At 41.9% G+C, this 12,760-nt stretch overlaps 1 protein-coding gene across 1 annotated transcript in view; it reads right to left on the reverse strand.

Annotated features, from left to right (window-relative positions):
• Nucleotides 1-12,760, reverse strand: part of LOC103771125 (dedicator of cytokinesis protein 10-like) — a 72,286-nt gene that overhangs the window by 8,672 nt on the left and 50,854 nt on the right. Inside the window, exons 9-15 of the mRNA XM_008938414.1 lie at nucleotides 12,006-12,091; nucleotides 10,172-10,255; nucleotides 8,941-9,096; nucleotides 7,199-7,420; nucleotides 6,333-6,455; nucleotides 5,650-5,732; nucleotides 910-1,032 (exon numbers count right to left, since the gene is read on the reverse strand). Of these exons, the coding sequence (XP_008936662.1) occupies nucleotides 910-1,032; nucleotides 5,650-5,732; nucleotides 6,333-6,455; nucleotides 7,199-7,420; nucleotides 8,941-9,096; nucleotides 10,172-10,255; nucleotides 12,006-12,091 (877 nt within the window). The remainder of the gene's footprint in view (nucleotides 1-909; nucleotides 1,033-5,649; nucleotides 5,733-6,332; nucleotides 6,456-7,198; nucleotides 7,421-8,940; nucleotides 9,097-10,171; nucleotides 10,256-12,005; nucleotides 12,092-12,760) is intronic.

Below are 12,760 nucleotides of genomic sequence, written 5' to 3' on the forward strand. Positions count from 1 at the left end.
TGCTGAAAAGGGACCAAGATATAGTCCTTGTGCCCAAGCCATAAGAGAAGTGCCAAAACTGTGATGCTAAATTCCTTGTACCTAGGAGATGCTTTAAACAGACAAACCCAGCAGTGCTGACTCTTATTAGACCAGTGAGAATTTCAGTATTTTCCTGACCAGTAAGATGGCATAAGAGATTTAGGGCCTGATCCGACCCCTGCAGTTGACATTCAATCTTTCTATGATCTGATTTTATATAAATGGAACAGAAGTTAATTAGAATAATTTATTTCTAGGCACATTTAAAGTAGCAGGGACAGGAAAAAATTCATGGTTCAGTTCTCATATTGCTTATCCAGCACAAACAAAGACTTTGCTCTGGAACTAACCTGATTTACACCTGCATGGAAGAGTACCCAGCCAAACCACTACTCACTAATTTACACACCATCAAACATTTGGGCAAGTTTTTCCTTCCAATTTCCACCCTACAGTTTGTCATGGAGACCCAAACAAAGAAAAGGAGGAGTGGGGAAACCATTAAAGAATGTGGCTTCATTTTTTTCTGTTTTTTTATGTATTTTCTCTTCTTTTTTCTCCCTGAGATGATGGTCTCTTGTTGGTTACTTCACCTGCATCTCCCCTGATGGAAGATCATTTAAAGAATCACTATCTTTGGGTTACAATAACATTTGTTCATGTGCCCAATGACGTTTCAGTTTTCCTGGAAAGTTCAACCTGAAGCACTTTTTGGCAGGTAACAGACTAATGTGAAAAACACTAATTTAATATGGCCACTTCAGCAAACTGTGTTAAATGAAGAAAAAAAAGTGGTCAAAATAATTCTGCACACTTTTATTCCTTCACACTTTTATATAGTATAACACTTTTATTCCTTCTCAAACCAACTTAAAAACTGTTCCTTACCTCCTGTATTCTGCTATTAGTTTAATCAAATCTTCCATGGAAATTTTATTACTCTCTTGCCTGAATAAAGGTGAGAATCGGGAGTCTCTGTCAACATTTCCCTGATTATCTTTAAACACTGGCCTATAAAGAAACAAAAATGACATGTTTATAAACACTCACCCCCACACACATGAACACTGGAAATTGTCATATAATCTGTTAACAAGGCCACGCTATGAATTCTGACACAGATTCAAGGGCTTGCTGCAGAGCTTCACACCAGAAAGCCACCACCTCCCCACAACGTGAAACAACATGTGCTTCTACAGCATGAGGTTGGAGACCTCTGCAGAACCCTCTCATGCACTCAATCTGGTGCCTGTCCTCCAGCAGTATGACACCAGCTCTCTGGGCCTTAGTTTTCCTTCAGTAAACAATGCTGTGGAGCGGCGACTCAATTTTTGGTGAATCAGCTACAAAGTGCCAAATGAAATGGAAAAAAAAGGATATCCAGCTAGAACTTGGAACAATACGTATCAGCTGCTGGGTGCACAGGAAAACATTCCCAGATATTTCCATCCCTGCTCATTGACACTTGTAGGATTTAATTAAAACGTTCCAGTGCCCTTTGTCTATCCCCAAGGGTCACACACGCTGGCTGGACTGGATAATGTAACAGCTATCCAAATTAATGAACCTTGGATTCGACTGTAGGATGCAAAAACATTGCTTAACAAAAGTAAAATGTTCTTGACACTAAGTGCTGTTCTGTGAATCATTTGGCCAATCTCGCTTCCTTAATTTACTTCTCTGTTCCACTGCCAGTGAGAAGAAGAATTGATGCCAGCACAAATTGTTGCCAGATGCAAAATAATGGAGTAAACCTTTGGAAAAGGATCCCAAGGATAAGTATAAATGCACCGTGTCTTAACTTAATTAACTGAGAGAAGCACCACTATTTTATTTCTTTGTAACAGCAGAGAATAATCCACTCTCTTCTATCAGATTTTTGCCTCCAGCAGTTAGAGGGAGTAAGGGCCACACCAACACGCCATGTCAAAAATCTTAAGTTACTAGGGAGAAGCCAGACCTAATTCCTAATTTCTGGCAGCCACAACTTTACAAATCCTATTAAACTGTTGTCAGGAAAAAAAAAAAAAAAAAAGGATAAAAAAAGGTAAGATTTAATAATTACTGCAGTCCTGGTGACACTATGATTTGTCTTGGACTCTGCACTGCTTCCTTCTTCAGAATAATGGAGAGGAGTAAAGCATCCAGGGAGTGATTCAGCCTCTGCAAGGTGATGCTGAGCAAGCCCAGGCTGCTCAGCTGACGAACTCCAGAGCAGGCTTTGAGACTGAGCAAACCTCCACTCGGCACCCCAGGGTGCAGGGGCACTTCCCAAGGCAGGGCTGGGGATGTCCACAGTGTGAAAGGGGAAAGCAGGAGGTCTGTGCTGGAACCAGCTCACTCTGGGTCAGTGGTGCCTCCCGAGAGGCTCAGGGATACAGCACCATCAGCTCTGGCCACTCTGGTCTGCAGTCAGAAGGGCTTTGCAGAGTCCTCCTGCCTACAACCACCCTCCCCAGCATCAGTGCTCCCTGGGTACCGCATAACCAACCTCTAGAACTGCTCTTCATCAGTCCAGCACCAAATCCCAGCCTGAATAATACACCCAGGACAAAATTCAAGGCATGAGAGCATCTATCCACCATACAAACCAAGCAAGCACTTTTATCCCTCCGACTTACACACAGTACTCCATTTATGTAAAGCTCTCTTCCACTACAAGAGCAATTAAGATGTCCATTGAAAATAATATAACCCTTCCTAAAACCAAGTACATTTTGTGCACTCAAGCAAGAGTTAGATGGCTTTCTGCTGGTCAGACTGTTCTGGTGTCTCCACTCCCCTGGCTCATTAAAGCTGAAGAGCTGCTGGAGCAGCCAGTATTCCATGGATTACATCTGCAGTTAAGTGACCAAAACCCTGTTTTGGTAGATCCTTTCAGGCTGCTGGGTGCAGGTGGAGTGAGAGTGCTCCTGTCACAATGAATATACCAAAGGCATCTCAGAATGAAAACTGTCACACCAATCAAACTGAAATGTAATAAAACCCTTCTGCAATCCAGGAGTCAAATTTTTGCCTAATGTATTAATGACTCCTTACTGACTGTTACTTATTTACCAGAGTGATTTTAATATGAAAAATTTCTTTGAACTAATATTCTGAAGAAATTTTGAAGGTCTTCAGTTAGGGGGAAACAAACAAAGATTCCATTAAAGAAACTGAAATATCACCTCAGTCTTTAAAGTGTTCCTCCTCTACTCCACTCACATGAGACCCTACCTGCAGTGCTGGGTCTGGCTCTGGAGCCCCTACCACAAGAAGGACATAGATCTATTGGAGTGGGTCTCAGGGAGAGCCATGAAGATGATCTGAGGGCTGGAACATCTTGTCTATGAGGAGAGGCTGAGAGAGTTGGGGCTGTTCAGCCTGGAGAAGAGAAGCTCCAGGGAGACCTTCTTGTGGCCTTACAGTATCTAACTTTTTGTAAGGGCTTGTAGTGATCAGACAAGGGGTAATGGCTTCAGACTGGAAGAGGGGAGATTTATACTAGAAATGAGGGAGAAGTTCACTCTGAGGGTGGTGAGACACTGCAACAAGTTGCCAGGGAAGTTGTGGATGCTCCATCACTGGAGCTGTTCAAGACCAGGTTGGAGGAGGCTTTGAGCAACCTGGTCTAGTGGGAGGTGTCCCTGCCCATGGCAGGGGGGTTGCAGCTGGATGATCTTTAAGGTCTCTTCCAGCCCAAAACCATTCTATAATCCTAAGACTCTACTATTCTGACATTGTGAGCTGATAGTCCACAATCATAAAAATTCTTTAAGCATAGAAAACCTAGAGAATCTTCACAATTTAACATTGAATAAGCTACTTTTAAAGTAGTAGCTTACAATTTGTAGAAGCATTGCTCACCCCCAGGACTAGCTAATCAGCATGAGACCTGCAGCTACTGCAGATCAGTGCAGCCATCCTACCTTCAGCTACACTGACCTACACCAGCTGAGAACCAGACCAGCAGCTGCACAAGATGCTGCAGGATTCCAATGTGAGGCTAAAACATGAAGTTTACGAGGGTGGAGAAAGTTTGGAAAATACAAATAGTGTAAAAACTCATCCCTGGGAGTGAAGTTTCCCCACATCTACAATATGTAGCTCAGGCACATATTTGCAAACTTTGGCAGCTCTGGCAGGAATATGAGAATGGGAGATGGATTTGACAGGCTGTAATTCTAACACATCCTCTAATTATACCTGCGTGAGCTTACAGACACCAGATCCCACCAACGCCAGGCAGAAAGCAGGGAGGAACCCTGAGTCACACTTCTGGGTGACGCCTGAACGAGCCGGATGCCACACGAGCTAATTAAGAGCTTCACTCCCATCCACAACACTCAACTGTCAAGATTTTGGCTCGCCGAACGCATACGTAAAAATCTCACTGTGGCCATCTGTAACTGCTTAAAGTGGGGAAAATTTCCATACAAAACCAGGAGTGTGGTTAGAGCCAGAATGAAATAACTGGAAAACACATTTCCAAACCCAGGATTTTGCTACTTATCAGAGCCAAATCATTTTTTTCCCCTGTAGTGCGATAGTCTCCTGTGGAAACTTCTATTTTCAAGCTGTGAAAATAGAAATAGATTTTACAGGGCCAAATTGTACTTCACTTTTACCAAAGAGAGTCCTGAGTAATGTTAATACATAAACAGATGTAACTGACTGCAGAATTTGACCCAATGAACTAAATAAATTCCTTGTGCAACGTCACTGATACCAACAGGTTTCTACACACATGTATGTGGTCAATGTTTTTAAACCATGTTATTTCATAATGTGATTTATAATAAAAAAGTTTAAGAACTGATAAACAAAATAAGACAAGAACCTGTTTTGGTTAGATTTTTTTTTTCCCAAGAAACACTGTGAGAGATTTGCTGAAGACAGAATCGAAGAATCATTTAGGTTGGAGAAGTCTCACATTTCAACCTGGTGAGACCAGCAAGAAATTATCTGGGAGGAGAGTGTAAAAACAAAAATCCATTACTGCCACTGCACAGACCTGCAATAAAACCCAACTGACCTGCCACACAAGAAAATAGCAGCTCTCAGTCACCTACTGACCACTGAAAATGCAAGAGGACCTGAAGCACAGTTCCTCAATATCACTCCCAGGGCACTGTCTTAGGGGCACCAAAACCTCCAAATCCTCTGTTAGGTTTTTTCCTAAAATCTGACAGGCATCACAGTAAGAATAGAGCTTCAGACCTGTGCACCAGTATTTTAGGTGGCCATTGCAACCCTGTTTCAGAACATATCTATCTTTGTCGGAAATTCTTGTGAGAACTGTGACTTCAAAATCTCTTTGGTGATTTTTAGCACCGAATCACTGGTGGAGCTCATGATAAATTGACATTCTGTCAGCTGCATTTGCTACTCCCTGGCAACTTCACTACATACCTGAAGAAAAGATTCGACCACAGTAACATTTAATGAGAAAGTAACCAGCGTTCAGCTGTGCGAAAAATAGGGCAATGAAATAATAAAGCTGCAGGATCCTTTGGGGTCTTGGACCACTGAGACAGCTTTGCTTAGCTTCAGGCAGAAAAAGTAGAAAAGAATAAAAGGATACAAGTCCAAGAGCAGAATAATCTATAAGATGCTTATAAATTTATGAAAAGAATTCATACATACCTCACTGACCAAGCAAACGGCATACGGTACTTCCCCAGCTTGCTGCAGAACTGTTTATTGGATTTTAACACTTTCTGTGCACACTAAAAAAAAAAAGAAAATACAAATTATTTCCTCCATATCATTATAATCTCTGAAAGGCAGCACAGAGAGCACATCCATGCTCTCTGCTGAAGCACCCCTAAAATAATGTAGCGTGAGGCTGCCAATAACAGAAGGTTCTGGGCAGACAGCAAAGCCATGGCAGATGAACCTCCTGCTGCTGCTGAAACAGACCCCTTCAGAGCCTTTCAGTCAGAACTGCATTAGCTGCAGGTATTATGCCACTCCATAAGGTGCCCAAAGCAGGGGCACTGCCTGCTCTCTGAGAGAAACAGGTACCTACCCAGCTCTGCTCCTCCTCGAGGGGCACCAACTCATTGGTCCTAAGGGAGGGCTGAAAGGGCTTTTCCCTCTGCTAGGAGCTAAGGAGCACAGGGAAGCACAACGCCTGGACTCGTGGGCTGCAGACAACATGGTACTCCAGTCAGCCAGCCAGTGGAGCCTGGACACCTGCCTGCTGAGGCCCAGGCCTCCTCTGAGTTCATCCTCTCCAGCACCCACACAGTGGGAGGTCTGCAAAGCCTTCAGCTCCCGAGAGGCTGATGCTGACAAAGATGGAACTGATGTTCCTGCTATGTTACCTTTACAGAGTCAGGATTCTTAATGTAAGGCTCAGCACTGCTGGCAATGTTTCCTGTAAGCACCTTTTCTATTTTTGCCACTAATACGATCTCAGAGTGAGGATTACTTATGGAGAAAAGAGCCTGTGGAGAAAAGAGAGAACAGTTAAAATGTATCTAGCAACACTGGAGATATTAAATAGTGCCAGTGCTCTCCGCTGATGGAAATGACAACAGCCCCAATTCAGAAAGGATTACTGAAGATTATTATCTCTGTGTATTCAGTATCACCAGAAGGAAAATAAAATCTCTGTGCTAGTGCTGAAGGGAGCTTGTGCACATGCAGCACCCTACAAACAGACTGACTTGAGTCAAGAAGCACATCAGCATCACCTAACCCAACTGTTCCTCTTGGACAGTCCTGAAAGGCTGCCCTAGGTCAGTCACACCTTGGGGGAATGGCAGGGAGATGAAAAGGTAATGTGTGGGGTTCTGGGGCAAGGCTTCCAGCAACAGCAAGAACGTGGAAGTACCTGGAGACTAAGGCAGCATCTAGGGGTTGCAAAACTGCAAAATTACATTGCAGTTTTGTTTGGCTGGTTTGGGAGAGGTCAGCAAATGAACACAAAGACTACAGGAAACATGGGTGGTTTCTCTAAAGGACCCTACCTTTTTTCAAAGTTTTGATTGTAAATGGCTTTAAAAGTCCACACAGGGACCTAAAAATCAAGCATCTATATATAAATATCACAGCTACATGAAAAAAGGAGTATCCTTGAAAACAAGGACCACTGGTAGTACAGATAAATTCTCTGACAAAAATGCTGCTATAACCGAACTAAAATAAATCTCGAGTCACTCAGTCACGCAAGCCACACATGGAATACCTGTTTTGGGTACTTCAGCCACTCTTCTGGGAACCCCTTGACCTGTGGTTCTTCCATTTCATTTGAGTCTGCATTTTCAACAGAGCCATTTTCTAATGAAAATGAGGAACCTGAAATCATCTGTCTAACGAGGGTGTGGTTCAAATCCACGTGAAAATCAGCAGAGATCTTCCTGCCATCCCTGACATCATACAGTGCCACGCTCACGAAGAAAGGCTCTACCTGGAGAAAACACCAGAAACATAATACAGCCCTAACTGAGAGCAAGGGGGTAAAATCTATCCTTTGGAAGGTTCCTGGAGCTAGAAAAAAAGAAAGCAAATAACTATTATTTACATATTATGGGAGTCATTAAAAAGACACATTCACACGCCCCTGCCCAAGTTAGTTTCCAAACATGTGATTTCAGGGGCTTTTAAAGGTAGTTTGTTAAGAATGCAGCAAAACAGTAATTGACAGCTGACTTAAAAGCTCACAGAATAAAGAACAAATGTATTTCTCACAGATGATTGTTAGAATAAACAAATAGAGTCCCACAGCAACAGATAACAGGATTTTTAAAATGTAGATTCAGAGACATTGTAAAGGAAAGGAGAGTGAGGATGGGTTTTTCAGGGATCGTCAGAAATGTGGCACAGAGATGACAAATTTTAGTGGACAAAAGAAGTTTACTGGTAGAATCACAAATGCGTGGGTGTATTATTCTGTGGGAAACATGTGGTCCATTTTGCTGGGAAACCAAAAGCATTCCAACTGCTCTGACAGTACCCACTTATTCTATTGCATAGTACCAGGACATTAAGTCCTATGACTGTAAGTAACCTCCAAAGAGGCTCCATAGTTTGGATGAAATAAATTGGTCTCAGAATAACACCTTCTGAGCTGTACAGAAATCAGAATCTTAAAACTTTGGAGGTAAAGAGCAATGCAGGGCAGGTACAATATCCTCTGCTTATTCAGCCTCTGTAGTGAATTATTGCATGCCCTTGGTACAGTTATCATGACTTCATTTAAACAGTTATTGCAGTCTGCCAAAAAAAGAGTATTGACCACATCGTGCTGAATATGCACTCACTGTAGAGGTCATCTTCAAATGAAAAAAAAAAAACAATTAAAAAAAAAATAAATCAATGCCTCATATGTAATGTATGAAAGTCGAGTTGCCAGGACAGATTTCTCAGAAGTTCTCTGCTTCAGAGGAGAACTAAAAGCTATGGACTGACAGCTACATCTTTTCCCTGCCCTTTTTTCTTAAAGTAAGCAAAATTTTTTGGCTGTTTTTAGGTGGACTTTTCTACTAGAGGAAGCATCCTGTTCTTTCTATTTTGCCTTCTCTTCTGTACTTTAAGCTGTTTGGGTCCTGGTCTCTCTCAAAAATACCCAAAACAACAGTTCACCAGTAACCTACATTCAGTTGCCTTACCACAAAGGTCTTGGCAGTTTTAACTTATTTTTCTTATAGCAATTGTTAAGGATCCTCAAAGGCTTGAACACATTTAATTCCCCATGGACTGTAGCTAAAAGTTTGCAAATGAGATCAGCTTCAAAGTGTTTATTGAATAGTTCATCAGCTTCATTATCCCGTCCAAAGGGATGGGCAGAGAAGGAGGAGTGAAGGCAGCACACGTGTGTGGTACAGCTTCCCTTTTACCTCCTCTTTCCAAACTAACAAGCACACAGAAAAACAGAAAAAAGGAAAAACAAAGAGAAAGAAAAATGACCAGGAAATAAGCACAGCTTACATTGGTTGCAGGATCATTTTCATTTTCAGTAACACAGGCCTGGAGATTCAAACTGAGGGATTTGCAAGTTATCAGGATCCTCTTTGCAGGCTTTTCTTCAAATGGCTTGAGCACCGAGTTTGACCCTGGAAACTCCTTTTTCTGAGGATTCAGTGACTGAAATAAGTTGGGCAATTCATCACACACAGGAAAAGCTTGGCATTCCAAAAGTAAGGATATTTTTTGAAGTCTTGACATTCACTGAAGCACCCAAAACCCTCCACAAGTCACTGCTGATACCTTTACACTACCACAGCCAATGAGTGTTATTCCTAATTTCTAGATTAGGAAGCAAAGGCAAAAGACTTAACACAGATATTTAGGGATCCAAGTTAAGTTACTTATAATTTTAGAACAGATTTTTTTCTTTGTTAATTACTGCTTCTGGAACTTCAGCTTGTAATTTCTTTGTACAGATTAAATAGCCTCATACTTTCAGACTATAACACTACATTTAGGGATCAGGCTTCAGACTTTCCCCTCCTTTCCCCTCACTTATACACCACAGCACTGTTTCAATTCACTTAATATTTTTAATAATGGCACTACCATTAACTGACAACAAGTTCTAGGTTGAATATATGCTGATCCAAAATTTACTTCAGTCTTTTTAATTAAAATGAAATTTCCAGTTGAACCACCGACAAACGTACCTCCAGTGCAAGGGTTCTTTGAATTCTTTGAATCATGAACTCTGACACTAAATGATAAAGATGTTTAAGATAAAAAGAAAAGTGAACTCCTGCCTTTCCACCTACGCAATTTTTCACATCGACAGCCTTTTGTATCTCCAACTGCACCCTCCCACTGCTTTTTATATGTAGTTGCCATTTTTAAGTCAAGTTCAGTGAAATTACTAACAGTAAAAAAATGTCCCTGTAACATTCCCAGTCCAAGGGAAGGTTTTCCTCCTGTAATATTTGCAGTTTGCTTTAACGATTCCAAGTTTAGCTAGACTGGACTAGATGACCTCCAGAGGTCACTTCCATCCCTGGCCATTCCATGATCAGATATGAACAGAATGTCTGCAGAAATCTCAATGGATAGTTCTCCTCACCCTTCAGAGCTGACATCTCAAGTATGCCCAGCTGCTTCCTGGACTCAGCACGCTCTGGTGGCTTAGCTAACACTGTTAGCTCAAACCACTGTATTTTAAAACTGCTAAGAACTTGGAAAAAAATAAATGACTTACTACTATATCAGGATCCAAAGAGAAAAGATTCAGTCGCTCTGCATTTCGAGAGGCTTTCACTGTTTCTTCTGTTTCTGTGATGTACTGTGGTGACAGATAATAAATTAGTTGTCTGCACAAGCACAGGAATCCATAGAGTTGTTAGACTTCTAAATGAATGATCAATGTTTCACTTCAAATAACACTTCTCATTTCAGCAGCAATTATCCCAAAGCACCTTCAAGAACACCTTGAAGGTTATGTGCTTGTGAAGCAGTGATTTTCAGGCTATGATATACTCCTAAAAAACCCCAAAATAGATCAGTGAAGTAATGCAAGTTCATATATGTTACTAAAAAACCCATTGTGTAAGATGTCAGAAGAGTGGATCATTGTACTACAATCACTTTAGGGATTCTCAAGTTGAGTAAAAACCAAAACCCAGCCCCACAGAAACCCCCCCCCTGTCAGCGGAGGGCAGAAAGGGGAGCAGGGAAGTGTACGTTGGCCTTAATGCAGCATGGCACCCAAAGGTGAGGCTGGGAGTCTTCTCCCCATCCATCCATCCATCCATCCATCCATCCATCCATCCATCCATCCCCCCACCCACCACAAGCCAGCATCAGTCATATCCATTTTATTTCTGACCAACACACGCCTAAGTTAATAATAAGCTCTCTGACAAAACCAACTCAACAACCTCCCAAAGCCACATAGTGCTTCCCAACTCTGCCTTTTAGAAGTTTATCCTTATGCCTACCTGTAGATAATTTTTCCCCCACTATTCAAGGCTGTTCCTCCAACATATGAAGTATGCCCTGCACATTCCCTTCCCCTTACAGATCCTTCATGGTATCTTTGAAACCTTTCTTCTCAGTCTAAACATGTTCAATACCTTCAGTCTTCTTTGCACTTCATTTTTACTTACTTTTCTTTATTTTCCAATCTCTGAGCCACGAGTCCACAATTTTCCTGGTTGCCCAAGACTGAGTACCCACCTTGGCTGACATGGTACAGGCTATGCTCTTGTTCAGGTTCCATCCAACACTTTGAGTTTTTCACAATAGCACAACATTGCTGACACACATTAAGTGTTGTTATTATTTCGTTTTTTCATTTTGTTTGTTTGTTTCTTTTTTTAATTTCTAGGTGAACACTTCATGAAAATGAATACAACCTATGGTAAAATGTAGACCAAATTCTGTCCTCACTTTCAGCTCAAATCTGTGGGAGTAACATCCTCAAACAGCATTTGGCTGTGTAAGGAGATAGTATCTATAGCAGCTCACTGACAGAAGATTACAAACAGATTGTACGTTTATTTAAGAAAAAGCAGTGAAATATTTCCAATCTAGCTTTTCATCAAAAAGCTTCTTAGCACCGTCTACGATTATCTCCTCCACACAAAGCAGCTGATGAGATCCAGAGGACAAAATGCCTCCCCTGACACCACATGCATCTTTCAATGAAATTACAGAAGGGGTTGAGCAGTTCACAGCTTGTTCCCTTCCAAGTCACAGAGGAAATCTTGGCTCTCCAAGGGCCAAACTCTTCTGAAATGCAGTTAAAAAGAGGAAATATTTCACAGATAACTGCAGGAACCAAATCCTTACTGACTTCACAGGTCTAAATTAAACCACTCTAGGGAGCACCTACTTTCTTTACATCCAGTGGAGCTTATTTCATTTCAACAAAGCTGTTCAGAATGAAAATTATTCCTGTCCTTTGTCATGGCTCTGACAATCACAACAGGCTGTGCTACGTTTTCAAACCTTTCACAACATTCATGATCACCTATTAGGAGGCATTTTTCACTTCCTGCTAAGCATGTAAAGAGAAATGTAACATCCCTTACTTTTGCAAAGTCTGGATGCAAGGTGTTTTCTGAAGAATCAGTCTCTTCCTGAGAGCAGTCATAATTCACCGAAACTTCTGCAGGGTCTTGAACACAAGGAAAAAATAGGCAAATGTTTTTATTATATTTGCTTTTGCCATTGGGTTTAAAAAAAAATAAATCTTTCCCTGTGCTATTTCTTTTTATTCCATTTAGTATCATCAGGCTAACAAATGGAAGAGATACCGATGTAATCCCTGTCCTCCTCAACCTCCTCTCCCACTGGTGCTTACTGTAACTTGCTCTAGATTTAAGCTTACAAACACAAGGCCTGACTTGACTGAGTGGAAGATCTGACACACTCACCCAATGACGAACACACCCACAACAAAGGCACCTTCCTCTGCTCTCTCAGTCCCCTCCAATGCAACACCAAGGGCTTATGCCAACCGAAAGGCTTTGGACCCTCAGTAAATGGAGCCTTCAGTGAGGCATGCAGGACCTTGCCTGCTCTTTGGGGAAGGGAGGGATGCAGCCTGGGCTCCAGGAGCTGCAGTTCTCGGGATCTGGAGAGCAGCACTAAACAGCAACCCCTCTGCTCTGCTCAGCTGCCCAGGCACTGTTCTGCTCTCACAAGGTAACTCAGCCCAGTGGGAACTAAGCATTACAGCCACTCAGGGCTCCTCTGCCAAGGCAGCTTCATGCCTTTTGACAAGTTAACTCCATAGCACATTCCTGGTGCTTGTTATCAGGGTTTTTACCAGTGGAGACTTCTG

Source organism: Merops nubicus, unplaced genomic scaffold, assembly GCF_000691845.1.
Source record: "Merops nubicus isolate BGI_N331 unplaced genomic scaffold, ASM69184v1 scaffold21234, whole genome shotgun sequence".
Taxonomy (NCBI): Eukaryota; Metazoa; Chordata; class Aves; order Coraciiformes; family Meropidae; genus Merops; species Merops nubicus.